The sequence below is a fragment of the Odocoileus virginianus genome, chromosome 6 (genome assembly GCF_023699985.2).
Source record: "Odocoileus virginianus isolate 20LAN1187 ecotype Illinois chromosome 6, Ovbor_1.2, whole genome shotgun sequence".
In the NCBI taxonomy this organism is placed as follows: domain Eukaryota; kingdom Metazoa; phylum Chordata; class Mammalia; order Artiodactyla; family Cervidae; genus Odocoileus; species Odocoileus virginianus.
Window position 1 is genome coordinate 43,496,637 of NC_069679.1, and position 26,261 is coordinate 43,522,897.

A 26,261-nucleotide genomic window follows, 5' to 3' on the forward strand; every position below is an offset into this window, starting at 1 on the left:
TAAAAAAAGCAAAACAAAATAAGTTACGAATCTCATACAGGTGACACCTTGTCTGTAGATAGATGTCATCGGGCCAGGGATGATTTTATCCATGGCTTCCATATGCCTTGCTACTTTTATTGTGACCTGGGAATAAATTTATAGCAGGAATTTAAGAAAATGATTTTGGCCTCCATCACTTATTTCTTAAGGGGTGTGCCTTTCATTTTGTGTCGCCAGATTAACTTCCGTTTCCCCCCTCTGAATAGGTGAACAGCCCTCCATTTTTATTCGAGGTGTTTCTCTATGCTCCCATAGACGATGAGAGCAGCAGAGCCAAGATTGGGAATAACATTATTGTTTTCACCCTGCACAAAAAAGAAGCAGCCATGTGGGAGACCCTTTCTCTGTCAGGTGGTAAGTTCTTTACTAGAAGATGCTAGGCCGACTGTGCTTTTTAAACTTTATACCATTCAAAAATTTATATTTTGAAATAATTATGTTGCTCTTCTAGGAAAACAAAATAGGCACGAGTGTGATTTAAATGAGGTAGTGCTTCAGCTTCCTCTTAAATAACCTAATAACCTAATCATTGATTACCGAATTTCTAAAAAATTAGTCTGTTAATAGCTCTTTAACGATGTGAGCTTCTATCTTCAGAGGATGAGGCCTCCAGGTGTGGCCTTTACAGCACTCATTTTGTGTTAGGCATTAGTTCATCTGTTAATCCTTGTAATAGTGTATCACTTAGGTACTCCACCACCCCCGCCATTTTTTTTTTCCTATTAAGGTGAGGCTACTGAGGTGCAGAAAGGTTGAGTAATTGCCGAAGGTCACACTCAACAGTGGCTACATATTTGAAGATATATACTACAGAAGATAGTGAAAGACAGGGAAGCTTGGTTGGCTCCTTATGCAGGAATGGAAAGGGAATTTTGTTTTGTAATCATAATAGTCCTCTCTGGTTTACATATCTACTTTCATTGCACAGCTGCTTGATTCTTCTCTTTCATAGTTACATGGTCAGCTATTCCGAATTTTGACCATTTAAGCCAAGTGTTAGCAAACTTTTTCTGTAAAGGACCAGATGATATTTTGGATTTTGTGGGCTGTGTGGTCTATGTTACAGTTACTCAGCTATGTCATTGTCGTGCAAAAGCAGCCATAGACAATATATATTTATTGACACTGAAATTTCAATTTATTCTAGTTTTTAAAAGTGAAAAAGTGAAAGTGTTAGTCACTCAGTCTTGTGCAGCTCTTTGCGACCCCGTGGGCTGTAGCCTGTCTGGCTACTCTGTCCATGGGGTTTCCCAGGCAAGAATATTGGAGTGGGTTGCCATTTCCTTCTCCACGGGATCTTCCTGGCCCAGATCTTCTGCATCACAGACAAACTCTTTACAGTTTGAGCCACTTATGTCATTAAACGTTACTATTATTTTGATTTTTTTCAACTATTTAAAACTTTAAAAATTATTCTTAGCCTATGTGCTGTAAGCAATCAGGCAGCAGATTGGGCTTGACCATAATTGCCAATTAGACGAATCAAAACAGTCTTAACACTAACTTATATAGCAAGTAATGAACATTAACTTTACTTTAGAAACCAAGTTTGAGATTCTTTTAGAAGTCAAACTCAGTTTTTTTTTAAATTTGTTAAGCCTTGATTTTTATTTTTTATTTTTTTCAAACTCATTTTTACATGCAATTCAGTGGACTTGTTTGAACAATCTTTTTTCCACGTATAGTATTATGAAACTCCAATATCTACTCCAAGCCTGCCTCCTTCATTATTCACAAAATACTGCTCCAGTTTTTTCTGAAGTTCCTTCTTGATCCATTTTTCATTTCTTTCAGATGTGGAGCATTTAATTTGGAAATGATTTTTAAAAAATTATTTCTGCCCCTGGTCCAGCTCTCAACCAGCCTGTTACTAAAACAGGTGGATGGTTGGGGAGAGGCTTCAGACCTCATTGCAGTCCTGATTTCCAGCCAGGATCTTGGATGGGTAAAATTTCCATACTCTTGACTCATTTTTAACTGAAATTTAATATTCCCTTCAATTATGAATGTAGACAACAATCAAAAGTAGTGTCAATAAAAATCACAACATGTTCATATCAGGTACCTTTGTCTTTTAGATGCACTACTTTGAAATTATATATTAGACATTTTTCTATATATTATTTAATGAATAAAGAAGCAGATATTTGTATATCACAAATTTAATGTTTTGTGTTTTAATATAAGACTTAATATTTTGTATTTTAATATAACACTTTGTAACTAGTTTTTTTTATGTATTATTTTCACATATTTTAACAATATGAAGGGTTAGTATAAGGGTTTACTAGTCATCCCTCCACTCCTGCCCTTCTTGTCTGTTCTTACTTCACTCTTTCCCAAGTTTCCTCTCTCCCACTGTTTTTTTCCTTCAAAGTCTAGATCCCTTCCTTAATCCTTATTCTCTTAAGATAATTTACCCCATAATGGATCACAGTCTGCAGTTTCTGAAATACTGAATCACTGAATAAAAAATGACTGAATGGTAAAGTTCTGTATGTAACATGTCATGTGACTTTATAATTTTTACTAAAGCTTGCCCTGTACTCTTCATACATAAAGCTCACCATTTGTATTTTTGAAGGTGATTGATCATGTCAGATGATCTCAACCCATGTACTCTTCTAAGAGACCTCATAGTGATGCTTGATTGTGATCAGGTTTATAAGCTAATAGGAGAGAGAGGATTATCAATGTGTTCTCTTTCCTCCCCTCCAGCCCCCTTTGCCTCTTCCCCATCCCTCTCATTGCACACCCTTTCTCTCCCTCTTGTGACCCTCTCCTCCTTCTCTGCCTCCCCTCTCTGCATCCTCATTCCCTCTCTTATTTCCTCTCTGCATTGCTCCTCTTCTTTCTTATTCATGTCTTCCCTCTCAGTCTCTCTGTGTCTGTCTGTCTTTCTCAGTGCACAAAGGCATCCATTCTTTGCTAATTCATTACTGTTACAGTCACTTTTATTGGCTTCTTGACTAGTTTAATACTGAGAAGTGTTCTTCTCCATGTGAAGTTGGGTCCAAAACCATCTTATCCCAGATCAGTATGTAGGAAAAACATATTCTCCTAAGTAAAACAAATTCATCATGATTCTAATTTAGTGATATTCTTTATGTTTTAGTTGACAAAGAGATGATGCAAAGAATAAGAGAGAAATCTATCCTACAAGCACAGGAAAGAGCAAAAGAAGCTATGGAAGCAAAAGCTGTGGCAAGGAGGGAAGATCAAAAATATACACTAGGTGTCATGATGAAGGTAAGTTACAGATTGATAGGAAGGTCCTTTAATTAAAGGTATAGTAGTAAACTATGTAGTGATAATTTGTTCCATCTACTGTACTTTCCACCTTTTTGTTTATACTTTGGTTACAGGACTTGCTGTGTTACATAGGTTGTCTGCTACTTCTGAAAAGCTGTATGAAAGCATGAAGGTTGAACTATGGGTTTACCTGTTTTAGGGAGAATGTTCTATTTCCAGGGGAAAAAAGTTATAAGATTTTATGGTGGAAGTGTTTTACTTCTTTGTTTATCTTGATATTGATGGACATTATTATTTAAAACAAGAAAAACATAGATTCAACACTGAATATTGACCAATAATATCTTTTAATTGTTGAGGCTTTCAAGTTAAAGCTTTAATCAGCAATATATTTTTTGAGATATAATTCACATACCATACAGTTTGCCTATTAAAAGCTTACAATTCAGTGGTTCTTTAGTATATTTAGAGTCATAAAACCATCACCACCATCAATTTTAGAACATGTTCATCACCCTAAAAAGAAACCCTGCACCATGAGCAGTCACTCCCTATTCATCCAAACCTCTAACCCTAGACAACCACTAATCTACTTTCTGTCTCTATAGGTTTACCTATTCTGACTAATTTTTACAAATAATTTCCCATCTTAAATTCTCATTTTGAAATGACTAAGAAATCTATAACAAGCATTATCTCATCAAGAGCTCTGTGGACTCATGATTGTTCTTTTGCATTTGGACCACTAGTGTTTTTATAATCAACAGTTCATAATTCCAGTCCATAATTCCAAAGACTTCTCTGCTTATCACTTTTACTTGGCTTTTAAATATTGCCAGTGGTTACTATACTTCGTGTTTTACTTAGTAATTGAACATGTGGTCAGCCATCCAAAGATTGCTGCTTTTAGTATACTTGATGAGTTCCACCTTTTCTTGATCATATTATCACTACTATCAAACTTTTCCTGAATTTTAAAAAAATACAAGCAAAATAGTATAAAATTTGTGGCAGCAAATAAGTATTTATTGAACTGATAAATTAATAGCCCACATACTGCTGCACTGATAAATATAACAAAGCTGAACAATTGATTGCCAGGCAGCACCACAATGCTCTACCTTGAAGTTGATAAATATCTCCTGACATATGAAAGCCTGACTTTGGTATTTGTGAAGGTAGTCTAGGGGCATTAATGTATAAAGAATAAAGCTGTAGTTTACATTGAAGTGATAGAACCTATGAACGTCTGTACCCTATACTACAAACTGTTCATTTTGTCTGTCTCTTCCCCTGAGTATTGTTGAGAGTTGAGACTACATTTTCTTTCATCCTTATCATAACCATTGCCAAGTAAATAGTAGGTGCTCAAATATTTGAATAAATTAATGTGACTACATTGTTTGAGTACTCTGTAATCATAGTAAAATTCTATTCTGGTGGATAAATGTAGCGAATTTTACTCTGTACAATATTAGACACCATTTAGAAAAGAACTTTGATGGTCCATTAAGAGTAAATGAAGCAATATGATGACAAAAGGCAGCTCATTATTAGGTTAAACCATAAATTAGCTTAAAACTTGATTTACATATACCAAAGCCAGATTTTTTTTTTTTTTCCATAGTAATCTTTTAAAAACTGAGCAGGGCTAGTGTTAAGACTCACTGTTTCAGTTTGCTATGCTGTATGGTGGTAAACTGCTCAGGCTTCCCTAACAGAACAGCACAGAGTGGATGACTTAAAGCAACAATTTGTCTTCTTGCAGGTCTAGGGCCTAGAAGTCTCAGATCAAGGTATAGTGGGTAATAGCTCTATCATTGGCTTGCAGATAACTAAAAGAGAGAAAAAAATCTCTGGAATCTTCTTAGTAGGGCATATCCTGTTGTATCAGGGCCCCACCCTTATGACCTCATTTATCCTTAATTACTTCCTCAGAAATCCATGTAAACGGGAGTTAGAGCTTTAACACATTTGAGGGGACTCAAACATCTAGACTGCAATTCAGGAGACTGCCTGCAATACAATATACCCAGGTTCGATCCCTGGGTTGGGAGGATCCTCTGGAGAAGAAAATGGCAATCCACTCCAGTATTCTTGCTTGGGAAATCCCATGAACAGAGAGAGAAGCCTGGCAGGCTACAGAGTCAATCACGACTTAGCGACTAAACCACCAAACCAAATACCTAGTCAATAACACTGTAAAAACTATCCAAAATTTAGTGGCTTAAACAGTAATCCCCAGCTTTTTTGGTGCCAGGGACCAGTTTCGTGGATTTTGCTGTGAACCGGGAGTGGGAGGTGATGGTTTCAGGATGATTCAAGCACATTGCATTTATTGTGTACTTTATTTCTAATCTAATAACTGCCACTGATCTGAGGAGTTACTGATCTGCGGCCCAGAGATTGGGGACCTCTGGCTTAACACATTATTTCTCACGATTCTGCATGTTGGTCAGGCAGTTCTTATGGTCTGAGTTTGCCTTGGTTGTGGCTGGATGTTCTAGGATGACCTCACTCATATGTCTAGAGCTTTGCCTTGGAAAGCTGAGGCTCCTCTCCATGTGGCATTTCGTTCTCCAGGTTAGCACAGATTTCTTTCTTTCTTTTTTTTTTTTTTAGCACAGATTTTTTTACTTCATAATTAGTGTTTCTGGGAGCGGGAATGGGAAAGCCCTAATGTACAAGCCCCTTTAAACACACTTCTGTGTCACATTTTCTAATGTTCCATTAACCTGATATTGCATAGAATCAAGCCCAAATTAGGGTTAGACAAAATAGACTGCACCTTTTCTGGGGAGGAAAGATGAAGTCACATTGGAAAGGGACATGCTTATAACTAAGGAAGAAACTTTTGGCCATTTTACAACTTAGTTTGAATTGAAAAGATTGGAGTTTAAGCAATAAGGATAATTTGATTTCATCTAGCAGGAGAAGTTCAGAGACAGAGTAGTGAATCCAAGCCCTGACTCCGTCTCTCTACAACATCCTTAGCACTGCCTTTTCTTTGTAACTGCTTCATCCTTAGGCTGATAGGAAGATGATCCACATCTGCACATAAGCAGGAACCAGCAGGAGACAGTCTGTCTATTCTGTTGGCTCCCTTTCAAGCCCCATAAAATGATTGCTTTATATACAATAGAATGATATTTCAAATGGCAGTCAGTTTTACATATGTGCAAATATATCTTTACTTCAAGTCTATTGCTTAAACCTTGGTTTACTGCATCCATGTCTCCTTATCTTTGCTACTGATCTGTCATTCATTTAGCAGACATTTATTGAATACTTTTAAAAGATATTGAGGCCGAGCTAACAAGTCAGTCTTCGATTTCAGTTTACTCATAGTATAGAGAGGGTGACAGACAATAAAAAGCAAAGATTACAGCCTGGTGTGCATAAGAAGTCATGGGCAGATAAAGAGAAAACACTGGCCAAAGATTGATATCTCAGTCTGTAAGGATGGTCAGGAAATAGGAGGCAGTGTTTGTGCTGAATACTGGAGAATGAGCTACAGTTACCAAGGGATGAATGGGAAAATGACATTATAGTCAGTTTTGTATAAGTGCTCGACAGAATTTGAAACCGTTGTGATGAGAAATAAATTCTTGATATTTAGAAAAATCTCTTGAGGGGAACTCTTTAGGAATTTTCAGCAAGAATACCAAAATAATTGGTTTTGTGTTTTAGAAAGCTCATTCTGGCTAATGAGTTTGAAGAGGTTGCAAGGAGGAGGCAGAACTTTTGTATTCTTAGGATGAAAGGATTTTGAACATATTTATGTGTTGAAGAAAGAAGCCAGTAAAGAGGGAGAGATTGATAATATAACCAGGAGAGAGGATTGATGATGAAGCAGTTTTTTTGTGGTGGGATGAAGGTTGGAACAGGTGAAAAAATTAAGTCCTATGCAATAGGGGATATTTTATCTTTTGACTAAAGGGCAGGAATAAAGAATAATCAGGGGTTTCGAAAATTTTTCATGACACAGATAGTTAAAGTAATCCTTTGTTTTCATGGTGAAGGTAGAAGGTTCATCTACCCAGAGCATGAAGAATTGAGATGGAGTAGGGGTGACTTAATAGAAGCTTGGAATATTGATGCCAGACTAATCTGAAACATGCTTTTTCCCCTCTTTACTTTGGACTACTGTTGCCTACTTTTCCTGTTTTCTTCACTCTTTGTTTTGTAGGTTATCTTCTATTTTGAATTTTTTGGTTCTGTTTTATTTTCTCTTTTAAGGAACTTGTTTTCCCACTAATTTTTAACCTAAATAGGTAAAATTTGAAGTGCTTTCTTCTGCTATTTTCTTAAAGTTGAAACTCAGAAGCGTGGAACTGTAACTTTGCCTTATTATGTGTGAGTTGCTTTCTGGAGTTGTCTAGATTATATTATAGGGTCTTTAAAAAGTCCTTATTGGTGAAACCACATGCCCTGTTTATTGGAAGCATGTATAACTAAGGTATAGAAAAGCTACAAGTAACTGCTTTCTCATTTTTTGTTCTATGCATTTGTAAAGGTGATTGTTTTATTTATGTATTTAATCTTGCAGTTTATGGAATTCCAGTTCCCTGACCAGGAATTGAACTTGAGTCATGACAGTGAAAGCCTGGAATCCTAACCACTAGGCCAGTAGGGGACTCTTGTAAATATGACTTTTAAATTTCTCTTTTTGATAGTTCGTTGTTAGTGTATGTAAATGCAACAGATTGCTATAGGTTAACTTTATATCCTTCAACTTTACTGAATTCATGTGTTAATTCTAATAGTTTTTTGGTAGCGTCTTTAGGATTTTCTTTTTATAGTATCATGCCATCTGTAAACAGAAATAGTTTTACTTCTTCCTTTCCAGTTTAGGTTCATTTTCTTTTATTGTCTGGTTTTTATGGCTAGAACTTTCCATACTGTGTTGAATAAAAGAGGCAAGAGTGGGAATCCTTGTCTTGTCCTGATCTTAGAGGAAATGCTTTAGCTTTTTACCATTGAATGTGATTTGGCTCTAGGTTTGTCATATGGCCTTTAATATGTTCAGGTATATTCCCTCTTGTATCCACTTTGTGGACAGTTTTTATCGTAGATGGATGTTGAATTTTGTTGACAGCTGTCTGTGCATCTGGTTAGATGATCTTAAGATTTTTATTCTTCAGTTTGTTACTGTGGTGTATCACATTGATTGATTTGTGGATATCCTTGCATTCCTGGGATAAATCTCACTTGATTTAATCCCTTTAATGTATTTTTGGATTCAGTTAGCTAGTATTTTGTTGAAGATATTCACATCTGTGTTCGTCAGTGATACTGGCCTGTAATTTTCTTCTTTTTTTTTTTTTTTTTTTTTGGTGGTGTCTTTGGTTTTGGTATCAGGGTAATGCTGGCCTGGTATAATGACTTCTGAAGCATTCCTTCCTCTTCAGTTTTATGGAATAGTTTTAGAAGGATAGATGTTAACTTTTCTTTAAATATTTGGTACAGTTCACCTGTGAAACTGTCTTTCCTGTACTTCTGTTCATTGGGAGTTTTTAAAAGCAATAATCAATTTCAGTACTGGTAGTTGGTCTGTTCATATTGTATATTTTTTCTTGATTCAATCTTGGGAGATTTTACGTCTCTAAGAATTTATCCATTTCCTTTAGGTTGTCCATTTTATTGATGTATAAATTGTCTGAGTAATTTCTTATGATCCTTTGTATTTCTATGATATTAATTATAACTGATCATTTTTCATTTCTGATTTTATATGGGCCCGCTGTTTCTTTTATCTGTCTAAGTAATAGCTTATCAATTTTATTTTTTGACAGATCCAGCTTTTAGTTTCAGTGGTTTCTTAAAATTGGTTTTTAGCTTCTATTTTATTTCTTCTCTGATCTTTGTATTTCTTTCCTTCTACTTTGGATTTTATTTCTTTTTCTAGTTCTTCAGATTATTATTAGGTTGTTTACTTGAGATTTTTCCTGTTTCATGTAAGCTTGTATTGCTGTAAACTTGGCTCCTTGAACTGCTCTAGTTCTGTGGCATAGATTTCAGTCATTATGTTTTCATTTTCATTTGTCTCCAGGTAATTTTTGATTTCCCCTTTGATTTCTTCAGTGACCTGTTTCTTGCTCAGTAGCATTTAGTTTAGCCTCCACATGTTTGTGTTTTTTTTTTTTTTCACATCTTTGTGTTTCTTGCACTTTATTTCTAAGCTTATAGCGTTGTGGTCAGAAAAAATGCTTGATATGATTTCAGTTTTCTTAAATCTGTTCAGGCATATTTTGTAGCCTAGAATGTGATCTGTACTGGAGAATGTTCCATGTGCACTTGAAATATTCTGATATTTTTGAATAAAATGTTATATATATATACACACATATATATATATATATATAAGGCCATCTGATCTAATGTGTTATTTAAGGCCAGTGTTTCCTTATTGATTTTTTTGTCTGAATCATCTATTGATTTAAATGGGGTGTTGAAGTTTGCTACTTTTACTTGTTAATGTCAATTTTTGCCTTTATGTTTGTTCATATTTATGTATTTAGGTGTTCCTATGTTAAGTGAGCATATATTTACAATGATTATATCTTCTTGTTGGATTGATTCCTTTATTATATATAATGTTCTTTTTCATCTCTTGTTATAATCTTTGTTTTAAAGTCTATTTTGTCTGGTAGTAAATATTGGTACTCCAGCCTTTTCCATTTCCATTTGCATGAAATACCTTTTTCCCTCCTCTTACTTTCAATCTGTGTGTCTTTAGATATGAAATGAGTCTCTTGTTGGCAGTATACAGATGGATCTTGTTTTTGTATATATTCAGCCACTCTTTGTCCTTTGACTGATCCTTTTAGTTCTTTTACATCTAAGGTAATTATTGATAGGTATGTACTTACTGCCATTTTGTTAAGTTTTGGGGTTGTTTTTGTAGTTCTTTTTATTCCTTTCTTCTCTTGCTGTCTTCCCTTATGATTTGATTCCTTTCTTTAGTATTATGTTTGGATTCATTTCTTTTTTGTGTTTCTATTATACATTTTTGGTTTGTGGTTACCATGAAGTTGTATACAGTAGCCTATATATGTATGTGAGTGTTTGTTTTTACTTTCCCTCTCCCCACATTTAATGCTTTTGACATTATTTTTTACATCTTTTTGTTTTGTATATCCTGTAACTGCCTATCATGGATATAGATGATTTTACTACTTTGTTTTTTTACCCTTCCTACCAACTTTATAAGTGGTTGATCTACTACCTTTACTGTATATTTGCCTTTACCAATGAGATTGTATTCTTTTATAACTTTTATATGTCTAGTTCTGGTCTTTTCTGTTTTGCTTAGACAAGACCCTTTAATTCTTTGTAAAGCCAGATTAGTGGTGCTCAACTCTTTACTTTTGCTTGTGTGTCAGATTATCTCTTTCAAATCCGAAATAGCTTTGCCATGTATTCTTGGTTGTAGGTTTTTCCCTTTCATCACTTTAAATATATAATGCCACTCCCTTCTGGCCTGCAAAGTTTCTGTTGAACAGTTATCTACCAGTTTTGTGGGAGCTCCCTTGTATATAACTAGTTGCTTTTCCCTTGATGCTTTTAAGATTCTCTCTTTGTCTTTAATTTTTGCCATTTAATTTGTAGTGTGTCTTGATGTGGACCTCTTTGGATTGATATTATATGGGACTCTGTGTTCCCTGGACCTGTTTCCTTTCCTAGAATGGGAAATTTTCAGCTATTATCACTTCTAATAAGTTCTCTGCCCCCCTCTCTGTCTTCTCCATCTGGGACCCATATATTGTGATTATTTGTTTGCTTTACATTGTTCTAGAGGTCTTTAAGACTGTCCTCAGTTTTTAGAAATGCTTTCTTTTTTTCCTGTCAGCTTTGGTAATTTCCACTACTTTGTCTTCCAGTTCAATGATCTGTTCCTCTGTATCATATAACCTACTATGATTCCTTCTGTTGTTTTTTACTTCACTTATTATATGCATCAGCTCTGTTTGGTTCTTCTTTATATTTTCTAGCTGTTTGTTAAGTTTCACACTGTGTTTATTTATTCTTAAATCCTTTATTGGTTAGATTGTTTGTCTTCACTTTGTGTAGTTCTATTTCTGGAGTTTTGTCTTGTTCCTTTGTTTGGACATAGTCTTTTGTTACCTCATTTTACCTAATTCTTTGTGTTTATTTGTAGGTATTAAGTAGATCGTTTATGTTTCCTGATCGTGGAGAATTGACCTTATGTAAAAGACAACCCTATGGGACCCAAAAACATACTCTCCTTGGGTCACCAGAGTTATATGATTTAGGGCTAACTCCTGTGCAGCTAAGTGGGGCCTTCTCCTGTGTCAGGGCCAACTGCTGTGGGCATGGGCATGGGTAGACAGGGCTCACGCCTATCCCTGTTGTATGTGAGGCCCTTCTGATAAGGAAGCAGTCAGCTGACAGTGGACAGAGCTGGGTCTTGGTATGTTTGGCTGCATGGCTTGGGCTGTCCCATAGTTGATGCTAGTCTGATGGTGAGTGGGGCCAGGTCCCACTAAGTCTGTCTTTGGGCAGGGGACCCTGGAGCATCTGGCTGCAGGGCCTGGGGGATCTCAGGATTCGTGTTACCTGCTAGAAGGTGGGGATGGATCCTGGGGGATCCTATGTCTTGTGTCAGCCCACCAGTGGGCAGGGCTAGATTCTAAAGTCTGGGATCTGGCCCTGGCTGAAAGACTGTGTAGCCAAGGCTGGTGCTTGCCCACTGGTGAGGAAAGCTAGGTCTTCTGTGAAGCTTGTAGCTTGACTGTAGTGTCCTGATACTGGTTCTGATAGGCTGGTGGGCAAGTAAGCTTTCTGCTAGAGGGAGAACTCCAGAATGTTCCTAGCACCAGTGTTTTCATGGTGGAACAAGCTCCCCAGAGTGTCTGCTGCCAGTGTCCTTAGGAGGAATCCAAGTCACTTCCTGGCTGTTTGGAAAGTTTTCCAGTATCAGCCAATGGCTTTGCCCTAAGCTCCTTTCACCTTATTGCCTTCGTTCTGGGTCTTTGAGTGTGTGAAATTTTGCTACTCAGCTGTCTTGGTTACTCCCCCATCACTATTGCTTTTACATTTTATATTTTTATCTTTCTCATCTCTGATATTTCTAATAACAAATTTTACAGACCAAATGCACTCTGGCTTTTTGTTTGTTTTCCTTCTTCCTGCTGCCACCATGGTGACTTTTAAAATTTTTAAGCTGTTTTTTTTCCAGTTACTGCAGGAAAATTGACAAATAAAATTGTAGTATATTTAAACCATACAATGTGAAGATTTGATCCATGTTTATATAGTGGAAGGAATCACATTTTCAAGTTCACTAATATATCTGTCACTTCACATAGCTACCTTTTTTTCATCTTTTTTTTTTTTTGAGGTGAATCCTTCAGCCCTACTCTCTTAACAACTTTCAATTATGTAGTGCAGTTTATCACTATAATCAATATGTTGTATACATTAGATCCTCAGCAGTTACTCACCTTACAGCTGAAAGTTTGTGTCCTTTCACCAATGTGTTCCCATTTCCTCCCCTCCCCTCCAGCCCCTGGCACCACGACTCAACTTTCTGTGATTCTGATTTTTTTTTTTTTTTAAGATTCCATGTATGGGCTTCCCTGGTGTCTCAGATGGTAAAGAATCTACCTGCATTGCAGGAGACCTGGGTTCAATTTCTAGGTTGGGAAGGTCCCCTGGAGGAGGGCAGGGCAACCGACTCCAGTATTCTTGCCTGAGAATCACCATAGACAGGAATCTGGTGGGCTCCAGTCCATGGGGTTGCACAGTCAGATATGACTGACTGACTAAGCTCAGCACATGATACCATATGGTATTTATTTTTGTGTGGCTTATTTTGCTCAGTGTACTGCCTTCCAGGTTCTTCCGTGTTGATGCACATGGCAAGATTTCCCTCTTTTTTAAGGTTGAATAATACTCTGTTTTGTGTGTATATGTGTACACATATATTTGTTGTTGTTTAGTCACTAAGTCGTGCCTGACTCTTCTGTGACCCCATGGACTGTAACCCGCCAGGCTTCTCTGTCCGTGAGATTTCCTAGTCAGGAATACTAGAGTATCATTGCTGTTTCTTTCTCTAGGGGATCTTCCCAACCTAATGATCAAACCTGTGTCTCCTGGCAGTGGTAGGTGGATTCTTTGCCACTGAGCCACCATGGAGGTCCATACATATATATAGAATAAAAAAAAAAAACAAAGTGTGCAATTCTTTGGCTTTGTTTATTCACAGGTTATACAACCATCATTACTATCTAATTTTGGAATATTTTTATCACCTCTGAAAGGTACCCCATGCCCATTAGTAGTCACTCCTCACTCTTCCCTCCCCTAAAAATCTCTAATCTCCTTTTTGTCTCTATGAATTTGCCTATTCTGAACCTTTCACATACAATATATGGCCTTTGGTGTCTTCAGTCTTTCACTTAATATAATGTTTTTAGAATTTATCTATGTTGTAACATGTCTCAGACCTTTATTTTTATGGTTGAACAATATTCCATTGCATGAGTATACCACAGTTTGTTTATCCATTCATCAGTTGGTGGAAATTTGGTTTCTTTTCATCTTTTGGCTTTTGTAAGTGGTGCTACTGTTAACATTCACTTATAAGTATTTGTTTGCGTAAATGTTTTCAACTGATTTGTGTATAAACCTAGGAATAGAATTGCTGGGTCATTTGTAATCATATATTTAATTTTTTGGGGAATCACCAAATAATTTCTCATAATTGTACAATTTTACATTCTTTCCAGCAGTATATGATGATTCCAGTTTCTTCCATCCTTGTTAACACTTGTTATTTTCCTTTTTTTTAAATTATAGCCATCCTATCAGATGTGAATTGGTATCTCAGTGTGGTTATGATTTGCATTTCTCTGACATTAGTGATTTTGAGCATCTTTTCATGTGTTTCTTGGCCATTTGTATATCTTATTTGCCAAAGTGTCTATTTAAGTCATTTGCCCATTTTATAATTGGAATATTTGTCTTTTTGTTGTTTTATTCCTAGTTTTTAAAGGAATCTCCATACCGTCCTCCACAGTGGCTGTATCAGTTTACCCTACCAACAGTGCAAGAATGTTCCCTTTTCTCCACACCCTCTCTAGCATTTATTGTTTGTAGACTTTTTGATGATGGTCATTCTGACCAATGTGCGGTGATATCTTTTTGTAGTTTTGATTTGCATTTCTCTAGTCCATCCTGAAGGAGATAAGTCCTGGGTGTTCATTGGAAGGACTGATGCTGAAGCTGAAACTCCAATACTTTGGCCACCTCATGTGAAGAGTTGACTCATTGGAAAAGACCCTGATGCTGGGAGGGATTGGGGGCAGGAGGAGAAGGGGATGACAGAGGATGAGATGGCTGGATGGCATCACCTACTCGATGGGCACGAATTTGAGTAAACTCCGGGAGTTTGTGATGGACAGGGAGGCCTGGTGTGCTGCGATTCATGGGGTCACAAAGAGTCGGACACAACTGAGCGACTGAACTTAACTGAACTGAATAATGAGCGATGTTGAACATCTTTTCCTGTGTTTGTTAGCCATCTGTATGTCTTCTTTGGAAAATGTCTGTTTAGATCTTTACCCCACTTTTTGATTGGGTTATGTGTTTTTCTGGCATTGAGTTGTATGAGCTGCTGGTATATTTTGGAAATTAATCCTTTGTCAGCTGTTTCATTTGCTATTATTTTCTCCCATCTGAGGGTTGTCTTTTCACCTTGCCCATAGTTTCCTTTGCTGTGCAAAAGCTTTTAAGTTTAATCAGGTCCCACTTGTTAACTTTTGTTTTTATTTCCATTACTCTAAGGTGGGTCATAGAGGATCTTGCTTTGATTTATGTCATAGAGTGTTCTGCCTCCATTTCCTCTAAGAGTTTTATAGTTTCTGGTCTTACATTTAGGTCTTTAATCCATTTTGAGTGTATCTTTGTGTATGGTGTTAGGAAGTGTTTTAATTTTATTCTTTTACATGTAGCTGTCCCGTTTTCCCAGCATGATTTATTAAAGAAACTGTCTTTGCCCCATTGTATATTCTTGCTTCTTTTGTCGCAAATAAAGTACCCATAGGCATAGGTTTATTTCTGGGCTTTCTGTCTTGTTCCATTGGTCTATATTTCTCTTTTTGTGCCAGTGCCATACTGTCTTGAGAATGTTGCTCTGTAGTATAATCTAAAGTCAGGAAGGTTGATTCCTCCAGCTCCATTCTTCTTTCTCAAGACTGCTTTGGCTACTCAGGTCTTTTGTGTTTCCATATGAATTGTGAAATTTTTTGTTCCAGTTCTGTGAAAAATGCCATTGGTAATTTATAGGGATTGCATTGAACCTGTAGACTGCATTTGGTAGTATAGTCATTTTCATGGTATTGATTCTTCCTACCCAGGAACATGGACTATATCTGCATCCGTTTATGTCACCTTTGATTTCTTTCATCAGTGTCTTAAAATTTTCTGTGTTCAGTTTTTTTGTCTCCTTTTGTAAGTTTATTCCTAGATATTTAATTCTTTTTGTTGCAGTGGTGAATGAAATTGATTCCTTAATTTCTCTTTATGATTTTTCATTGTTAGTGTATAGAAATGCAAGTGATTTCTGTGTATTGATTTTGTATCCTGCAACTTTGCCAAGTTCACTGATCAGCTGTAGTAATTTTCTGATACTATCTTTAGGGTTTTCTATGTACAGTATCACATCATCTGCAGACAGTGATTGCTTTACTTCTTTTTTTCTGATCTGTATTCCTTTTACTTTTTTTATTCTCTGATTGCTGTAGCTAGGACTCCCAGAACTATGTTGAATAATAGTGATGAAAGTGGACACCCTTGTCTTGTTCCTGATCTTGGAGGGAATGCTTTCAGTTTTTCACCATTGAGAATAATGTTTGCTGTAGGCTTATCACATATGGCCTTTACTATGTTGAGGTAGGTTCTTTCTGTGCCCATTTTTTGAAGAGTTTTAATCATAAATAGGTGCTGAATTTTGTCAAAGGCTTTTTCTGTATCTACTGAAGTTATCATATGGTGTTTGTTTCAGTTTGTTAATATGGTGTATCACATAGGTTGATTTGTGTATATTGAAGAATCCTTGCATCCCTGGAATAAACGCAACTTGATCATGGTGTATGAGCTTTTTGATGTGTTGCTGAATTTTGTTTGCTAAAATTTTGTTGAGGGTTTTTGCATCTATGTTCATCAGTGATACTGGCCTTATAGTTTTCTTTTTTGTGTTATCTTTGTCTGGTTTTGGTATCAGGGTGATGGTGGCCTTGTAGGATGAGTTTGGAAGTGTTCCTTCCTCTGCAATTTTGTGAAAGAGTTATAGAAGGATAGGCATTAGCTCTTCTCTAAATGTTTGATAGAATTCTCCTGTGAAGCCATCTGATCCTGGGCTTTTGTTTTTTGGGAGATTTTTTATCACAACTTCAATTTCAGTGCTTGTAATTGGGTTGTTCTGGTCCTCTCCTGTGTGTTCTTGCCTCCAATGTCCACAGCTATTAGAACTAGTATTTTTTTTTTTTTTTTTGTGGCAGCTCTCAATGTCCTTTATATATTCTGTAGACACAGAGTCTGCCTAATTGATCATGTGGATTTAATCTGCAGCTTGTACAGCTGGTGGGAAGGTTTTGGGTCTTCTTCCATAGTTCCACTGCCCCTGACAGAGAAGCCTGTCAGGCCACAGTCTACAGGGTCACAAAGAGCTGGACGTGACCAAAGCAATCCTGCGTGCACAGATGCAAGACATTTTTTGCCTGTGGCAGCTCTTCCCAGTGAGAGTTGAGTGTGAAGATGGAGAGCTGCTTGGCTTCAGAGACTCTGGTGGTGCCAAGTGTGCTGGGACATGGACTACCTTCGCCACAGGAGGTATGGCCCTATCAGTGTCTTTTTTCGAGCCTCTTGTAGCTGGTGATCAGAAGGCCTCTTTGGCCAGTCTATCTCCGAGCTCCGCTGTTCAGACACTTAGAGGGCTCCCTTGCCTTGCGTCCTTCTCTGTTGTTTGGCACATCAGGCACACAGAGGGGCCTTCCTGGCTGGGGTCCTACTCTGTAAATCGGCGCATCAGGTACATAAAAGGGCACCCTGGATGGGGTCCTACTCTATAGTTCCGTGCGTCTAGTGTTTGGCGGGCCAGCCTCTCTGTTGTTCCGCTGTCGATGCTGGCTGTGGGGAGAGAGGCTATGGTGATGGCTCCACCCCCAGGCATGACTCAGCAGTACTGCTTTGCTTCCATGGCTGCCCGGTTTTCCTCCACAGGCATTTCCCACCACAATCTCCCCCCTCACATCCTCTCTATCCATCTCTCCGCAGTCAACAGCAGCCCTCGACCTGGATTTACTCCACAATCCCTAAACGCCAGCTGCTGCGCCTTCCAGGGGAGCTGTGTCCCTGTCTGCAGCAAGGACTGCCTGATTCTCATTCCATTTAGGCTGCCACACATCAGCTGTTTCCCTCTCAGCCTTGAATGTTTCTCCTCTGACTCAGACAGTTGCCCCGATGTGGGGCTCGGACCCCTGCTTCAGTCCCCCCACCTGCTGAGGGCAGCTCCAGTCCTACTAACACTCCTGTTTTTCCCCCTAGTTCCTTTCTCCTGCCGAGTTTTGCGTGGTTTTATATATTCTTTTCTGCTGGTCAGGCACTCCCGTCTTCTCCCAGCTGGTGTTCTGCGTGCACTTCTGTGTTTGAAGGTGTGTCCCTGATGGATCTGTGGAGAGGGATGTGCTGCATGTCCGCCTGCTCTTCCTCCATCTTGTTCCCTCTGTGTTTTCGTTGTTGAGTTGTAAGAGTTCTTTACGTATTCCAGATACTCGGCCTTTTTTAATGACTTTCAGATACTTTCTTCTGTTTTGTAGGTTGTTTTTTCACTTTGATAGTATCCTTCTTTGGGAGTATCCTTTGGTACACAGAAGTGTCTGTTTTAAGAATACGTATTTATTTTTGGCTGTGCTAGGTCTTTGCTGCTGACTGGGCTTCGCTCTAGTTGCAGCGTGTGAGCTTCTCACTGTGGTGGCTTCTCATTGTGGAGCACAGGCTCCAGGGGGCGCGGGCTTGGGTAGCTGCCACGCAGGGTCGGTAGTTGTGGTTCCTGGGCTCTAGAGCGCAGGCTTAATAGTTGTGGCCCATGGGCTTAGTTGCTCTGTAGCACGTTGGGATAGTCCCAGACCAGGGGTTGAACCTTGTCTCCTGCATTGTCAGGCAGATTCTTTACCATTGAGTCACCAGGGAAGCCTCATGAGAGGTTTAGATTTAAAGTCCAATGTTTATTTTTTTTTTCTTTTGTTGCTCATTCTTCTACTGTCAGTCATATCTAAAAATCTGTTGCCAAATCCAAAGTCATGAACATTTACCCTATGTGTTCTAGGAATTTTATGTTTTTACTCCTTACATTTAGGTTGTTGTTCCATTTTTAGCTAGTTTTTGTATATGGTGTGCAGTATGGGTCCTGTCTCATTCTTTGGCTGCTGGATATTCAGTTGTTCTAGCACCATTTGTTAAAAAGCCTATTCTTGCTCTCTTTGAAAGGTTTTGGTAACCTTATCAAAAATCTGTCAGTGCATAGATGTGTAGATTTATTTCTGGACTGTCAATTTTATTCCGTTGGTCTGTGTGTCTGTCCTTATGTCAGTACCACACTTTCTTTTTTTTAATTAGTTAATTGTGTCTTTATTTAATTTATTTGACTGTGTCGGGTCTTAGTTGTGGCATGCAGGATCTTTTGTTGCAGTGCACAGACTCTCAGGTTGTGGCTCGCGGCCTCAGTAGTTGCGTTGCATTGGTTTAGTTTCTCCATGGCGTGTGGGATTCCCTGACCAGGGATTAAACCCGAGTCCCCTGCATTGCAAGGCAGGTTCTTAACCAGTGGACCACCAGGTAAGCCCAATACCACACTTTCTTCATTACTGGAGCTTAGTAAATAATATATTTTGAAATTGAGAAATATGAGCCTTCCAGCTTTGTATTTTTAAAGACTATTTTGGTTATTCTGGGTCCTTTATAGTTACTACATTTGAATCTGAAGAAAGACTTTTCTATTTCAGTTAATATTATACGATATCTATGTGTTTTCTGACAATTTGAAAAGCCCTTTACATGAAATCTTATTTTTATAATTTAAAAAGTATAGAAAATGAATGGGGAGTAAGCTCTCTTATAATTTCTCTTTTGTTTTTTGTATTTTTTATGTTTTTCTAATAATAAACATTTATTTTTCCTAATAAGAAAACATTTATTTTTGAAAACGGAACAGTGCTTATCTTCTATGATTATTTTTAGACTTTTAATTTCTTTTCGTTCTAACAGGAATTTACTAAAACTCTGTGTACATCTACCAAATTTCCAAACATATGAAAAATTAACTGTAGCCATTAGCATGGTATCATGAGAAAAAGCAGTGTCTTTGACACTGTCTTTCTTATATTTACACTTTGTCAAGTCTACTGACTTAGTTCCTTTTTGTGTAAGCATATCTCAAATTCACAGAGTCTGTGCAGAAATAAAATTTCAGCAATTATATATATGTCTGCTTTTTTGTTTACTGCAGGCTTTTTCATCTTTTCCAGAGGTGTGGTTAAAATATTTTCCTTTTTTTTTTTAAATTTCATTTGTCCTGTTGCCTCATGAGCTTAGGGAAAGTCTGTGGTCCGTTTTTCAGAGCTGTTACAACTTGGGTGCAGGACAGTCAGGCTTCTTGCTCTCCTTTCCCCGGGTCCCTGAATCTAGGCCCGAGTGAGCTTTTGGGGAAGTTATTGAAGGTTTGTAAGTAGATAATTTTAGGACAGTAATTTTTTTAATGCTCTGTGTATGGAGTCAGTTGCCCGTACTTTATGGAGTTAAGCTTGAATACCAGTTGAGTTGTTAGTGGCTAGTATATATATTATGGAAAAGAGATGGTTGGTGTAGGGTCATGCATTCATAATACTGATTAGGGTGTTTGTTAGCTTTGTAAAGAACAGAGTGTGGGAGAAGAAATACTTTTGTTTCAGAGAGAAGTTGAAAGAATTTAAGATGTTGATGGTTCCCATCATCTCAACAGCAAACTCTTTTGAACCAGAAGTAGCTTAGTTCAATAGGACACCTCCAAAAAGAAATTGTTTGCAAAAGTCTGTTATCAGAGATGAATAAGGTTACTATTGAGCAGCAAGGATAAGGTAAAGAGTAGGGTACAAGAGTAAGATATTAACTAATTTCCATTAGTCAAAATCTGGTTTAAAAAACTAAATTTTACCTCTTTTCCTCCATTCTGTCAGTTTTGCTCCTTGAAGCTGAAGGCTAGTTTAATAGAAGCATTTTAGCATATATAACATTAAATATATCAGTACTGTGTCTCTGTGTAGTAAACCCGAGAACTGACTTCAGGATGATTTCTTCAACAGTAAGCCAAAGCTGGATCTTTAAAAGATATCAGCAAATCATGATAAGACTGTAAAGTCATATAGTGTAAGACCAGAGAATTTTCTATCAAGTAATAACTTTTATTCAAGGACAGATAGAGCTAACACTTTAGTAAGAGTTACTCTTAATCTTTGTCTGTGCTTAGTCACTAAGTCGTGTGTGACTCTTTGTGACCCCCTGGACTGGGCTTCTCTGTCCATGGGATTTTCCAGGCAAGAATACTAGAGTGGATTGCCTTTTCCTCCCCCTGGGGATCTTCCCAACCCAGGGATCAAACTGGCATCTCCTGCGTCTTCTGCATAGGCAGGCAGATTCTTTACCATTGAACCACCTGGGAAGCCATCCTTATCTACACATGGAGTTTCCAAGGCACTTACAAATTCTTATGCTTTGTATGAAAGTTCAGATTTCAGTTTAGTTGAGTAAACTGAAAGGTAGAATATCTATGTCCAAATTTGCCAGTGAGTTAAATAAGTTCCTCTCAGTTTTTCTGAGTTTGACTTTTCACTTTGTGAATTATTTAGCCTTTGGTTCTTCTTACAGCTCTCACTGATGTCTTTGGGCCACCTTTGGCCAATCTGAAAATCTGCCAAAGGGAAAAGAAAATGTCCTAGTCTGCTTGGGTTGCCATAACAGGCCAACAGCAAAAACACAGACTGTGCAGCTTAGGAAATAAAACTTTATTTTTACACAGTTCTGGAAGCTGGGAAGTTCCATATCTGGCTTCAGGTCAATTCATTTTCTGATGAGGCCTCTTTCTGGTTTGCGGCTGGCTGTGTCCCTACATGATAGACACAGAGAGAGTGTCACTTCTTATAAAGACAATAATCCTAGTGAATCAAGGCTCTACCCGTATCATCTCATTTAATATTAATTTCCTCCTTGTAATTGTAATATCTCCAAATATTGTTTCATTGAGTGAGCGTTAGGGTTTCAACACATAAATTTGGGGGAACATGATTCAGTTTTTAGGGAGAAGAGAACTGAAATGAAAATCAATTTTATTATGTTTTAGCTTTGACTGAACACATACTTATATCATTCTAAACACCAGATTATCTTTTCTATAGAAATAAACAACTAAATAATTAAATTTCAGAAATTAATAGAAATTTTACACTACATGAAACTTCAGGCTGAATTAATACCTCACTTTTCTTGGCTCATTGTGAGAGTCAGTTCCTAGGCAGGTTGATAAGAAGTCTAGGGGTCCCCAAGGAGAGAGAAGTATGGAATATTCAAGGAGGAAGAAAGGACAAACTTTTTTTACTTTTTTCCTCTACATTCCTTAGGATTATATAACAATAATGTATCCTGCCTGAGGACAGTCTCTGGCTAATTCTGTTATCTTAAAACATAAATGATGGGAGTAGGTCTGGTCTTTACAAGGATGTATCCTGCCTGAGGACAATCTTTGGATTAGACCTTCTAGCCAACTCTGTTATCTTAAAATGTAATGGGAGTGGGTCTGGTGAGGTCTTTGCAACCTCCAGACATTCTTTGGATTCATTGGAGAGTATATAACTCCATTGCTAATACTAGCAAAAGGGTTATTCTTTTGCCCCCTTCTGATGCCTATGTCAGAAGCTTTCTCTATCTCCTTTATACTTTAATAAAACTTTATTACACAAAAGCTCTGAGCGATCCAGCCTCGTCTCTGGCCCCGGATTGAATTCGTCTCCTCCGGAGGCCAAGAATCCCGCGTCTAATCGTTCAGCAACAATCTTTCAATTGTTAGAATGATATATAGCTCCATGTGAAAGATGTTGGGTGAAAAAATAACACACAGCCTAAAAATTGAGAGTTATGTTTTTACTAAGGACCCAACTGAGGACTGTAAGCCCTGCAAACAGCCTTTCAGATAGCTCTGGGGAACTGTCCCACAGAGGTGAAGAAGGACTGGGATATAGAGGGGTTTTTGCTGGAAAAAGACAAACAAAAACCATGTAGTTGAACATCAAAAGATTACTGCTTGTCACAAGAAACAGACATCTCAAATTAATGTTTTTAGTGCTTTTCGTGTATGGGAAGATGCTCAGTAATGCACTTATTGAAATTATTCCTTTGAAGTACTTCTTAACTGTCTAGGGCCAGTATCCTGCACCGCTGGGGCATCTCCAGTGACTGATGGCTTGATGGTGGACAACATTGTTTATTACCAGAATGACAGGCAATGTTCTTTGTTGACAAAGATAATAAAGCTTAAAGATACTTTTAGGAGGCATTTTTGCATGTTTTTTTCCCATTAGCACCCTTGACATATTAAGCAGTTATTTTAAATTCCATGCCTAATAATTCTTACATCTGTTTTGTATCTGAGACTGGTTCTGATTATTGCTTGTCTCTTTGCAATGTGTTTTTACTTACCTTTTGGCATGCCTTACAATTTTATTGTTGTTGAACACTAGTCATATTGTATCAGGTAACAGAAACTAACATTAATAGGACTTTAGTGAATAAATTTATTTACTTTAACAATAGTTGGGGTTATGTTTACTGTTAGCTGTGTTAGCTGTACAGGTATAGGTATTAGAGGCTTCAAATTCCTCTAGTGGGTTTTTTTTTTCCACTTCTCTTTTGAATCTTGGATTTTCGGCTTCTCTATCTACTCATCCTCAGAGAGAGCCTTTGTCATACAGCTCTTTCTTCTGTGATCCAGTGTCATTATCCTGGAACCCTGTTGGTGTGGTAGTAAATTGTAAGGGAGTGGAAATATTCTATCATCTTTTCATCAAATCCCAGTCTTTTCATGGGCTTGTATCTTGGTTGTGTGATCTATTTTACACGTGTTCCTCCAGTGATACAGCTTTTCTCCCCTGGCCCTCATTCTTTTCCCGGCTGCATTGTTCCTGTCTATTTTCCTGAAGCCTGACAGCTAACTGTGGTTTTTTCCCTCCCTTCAGGTGGGACAGGAAGTCTGGGGAGGACAGGGGTGGGAGGAATTCCCTTCTCCCAATGCGGATAAGGGACTTCAGCTCTGACAGGCTGCTTTCTCCTGGAGAGTTATCTTTGTTTTGGAGAATGCTTTGGGTATTTCTGTATTTCACAATGGTTATTTTTTTAAATTCTTTTTTTAAGGATGATTGCTCTACAGTATTGTGTGGCTTCTGCCATACAACCATGTGAATCAGCCAGAAGTACACATATGTCCCTTCCCTCTTCAACCTTCTCCACCCCCCATACCATCCACCCCTCTAGGTTGTCACAGAGTACTGCCTTGAGCTTCCTGTTATATGTCAGCTTCCCATTAGCTATCTATTTCATTAATACATATAATATGGTGTATGTTTTAATGCTACTCTCAATTTGTCCACCCTCTCCTCCCCGCTGCCTCACTGTGTCCAAAATCTCTTCTCTGTGCCTGCATCTCTGTTCCTGCCCTGCAGATAGCTTCATCAGTATCATTTTTTCCGCATTCCATATATGTGCGTTAATATGCGATATTTGTTTTTCTCTTTCTGACTGACTTCACTGTATAGCAGGCTCTCAGTGATTATTCTTCCCCACCTTCTGCCAGAGTTCTTATTCAGATCTTAGTCATGGTAATCTAGTGGGGTTTCTGATGGTAAAGCTCACAAAAATATGGGGCCACCCTCTAAGACTGTATCTCCCCAGAGTTTCTCACTGCCATGCTGGGCCACACTGAGACTCCAGCATTTTGTCAAAGTTACTGTTTAAGTGTTTTTGCCAGTTTGTAGCTCCAGTCGCTTCTGGAAAAGGCAAGCAGATCTTTGTGTCTTTCTGGACACACTTGTCTCTCTGGGTTTCAGAGTAGCAGTTTTCTCTGTGACTTACTTCTCTGATGGGTCCAAAAAGCTTCGTTTTCAGCGTGTCCATCTTTTTCTGTTACAGGGATAGGAATGACAACTTTTTAACCTGTCAGAATGGAAGCTGGAGCTCCTTTGTTGACCTTTTAGCTTTACACATATATGTGTGTATGTGTGTGTGTGTATACATAATCTATATAAGTAAACATAATTTTATGATATGGTTATAAAATTTAGGTTATTCAAGTTTTTAACAGTTGCTGTATGCACCTTTAGCTTATCACAATCTATGATCTACTTCAGTTAACACTGACTCAGTTCCAGTAAAATATAGCAAGTTTGCTTTATACTGCTTCATTTTCTCTCTTTATTTTTGGGCTATTATTGCCATTCATGAATAGGTATATGTATATGGATTTTATAAATAAACAATATGTGTTATAATTTTACTTTAAAAATTATTGTTTTTTAAAAAATCTCAAGTTTTCAAAGAAAGAGCAGAAAAGCAATCAAATACTGTGTTTTAAAATTTTTTAATGGATAAAACATAAATAACATAAAATTCACCATTTTAACCATTTATAAATGTATAGTTCAGTCGCATTACATACATTCACATTGTTTTGCCACCATCATCAACCATCCATTTCCAGAACTTTTTTTATTTTCCTAAACTGAAACTCTGAACCCATTAAACAATAACTTCCCATTCCCCATTTCCCTAAGCCCCTAGCAACCAGCATTTTATTTTCTGTCTCTGTGAATTTGACTCCTCTAGGTATCTCATGTAAGTGGAATCATACTATATTTGTCCTTTTGTGCCTGACTTAATTGCACTTAGCATAATGTCTTCAGGGTTCACCTACTTTTTAGCATGTGTCAGAATTTTCTTCCTTTTTAATTCTGAATAATCTTCTGTTATTATGTATATACCACATTTTGTTTATCCATTTGAATTGTCTTTTATACTTACCCATATATTTACCATTTCTCCTATTCTACTTACAGATCTGAGTTAGTGTTTAGTACCATTTCTTTTCAGCCTGAAGAATCTTCTTTAGTATATCTTATTGGGCAGGTCTGTGACAGTTTCTCTCAGTTTTCATTTATCTTGGAATGTGCTTATTTTGTCTTCATTTATGAAGAATGGTTTTGCAGGATCTAGAACTTGCAGTTTTAATTTCTTTCTGCCTGTGCTTTGAACAACAGGTCTTTTGCTACTTTCTGTCTTCCATTGTTTCTAATGAAGAATCAGCCTTTAATTGTATTATTATTCATTTGTACATGATGAGTCCTTTTTTTCCCTCTGCTTTAAAGATTTGCCGGTTTTTGTTTGGCCTTTGGGTTAACTTAGTAGTTTGACTAAGTTTTATCTAGGTGTATCTGTTTGTATTTATTTTACTCTTGGTTGAAATTCCCTGAAAAGTGTAATGTTCTCATCAGATTTGAGAAGTTTTTGGTAATTATTTCTTGATGTATTTTTAGTTGGAAACTACACATTTTAGTGGTTGGTGGTTTAGTCACTAAGTTGTGTCCAACTCTTGCTACCCCATGGACTTGAGCCCACCAGACTCCTCTGTCCATGGATTTCCCAGGCAAGAATACTAGAGTGGGTTGCCATTTTCTTTTCCAGGAGATCTTCCCAACCCAGGGATCAAACAGGGGTCTCCTACATTGCAGGCGATCTCTTGCATTGCAGGCAGATTCTTTACAGAGACAGCAAGAAAGACATTTTAGTAGATTATGATAATTCTGAGTTCTGAAAAATTATTTATTGATTGATAGTTTAGTTTTTAATAACTTGCCTGGACTTTAACT

The 26,261-nt window shown here is 37.5% G+C and overlaps 1 protein-coding gene across 4 annotated transcripts in view; it reads left to right on the forward strand.

Moving 5' to 3' along the window:
- DNAAF4 (dynein axonemal assembly factor 4) overlaps positions 1 to 26,261 on the forward strand; it is a 63,668-nt gene that overhangs the window by 1,870 nt on the left and 35,537 nt on the right. For 3 of the 4 annotated variants that reach the window (XM_020881230.2, XM_020881233.2, XM_020881231.2), the window contains exons 2-3: positions 249 to 396; positions 3,158 to 3,291. In XM_020881230.2, coding sequence (XP_020736889.1) covers positions 249 to 396; positions 3,158 to 3,291 — 282 coding nt within the window. Of the gene's footprint in view, positions 1 to 248; positions 397 to 1,879; positions 1,988 to 3,157; positions 3,292 to 26,261 lie in introns of those variants that run through there. The other variant, XM_020881232.2, reaches the window with a different exon arrangement.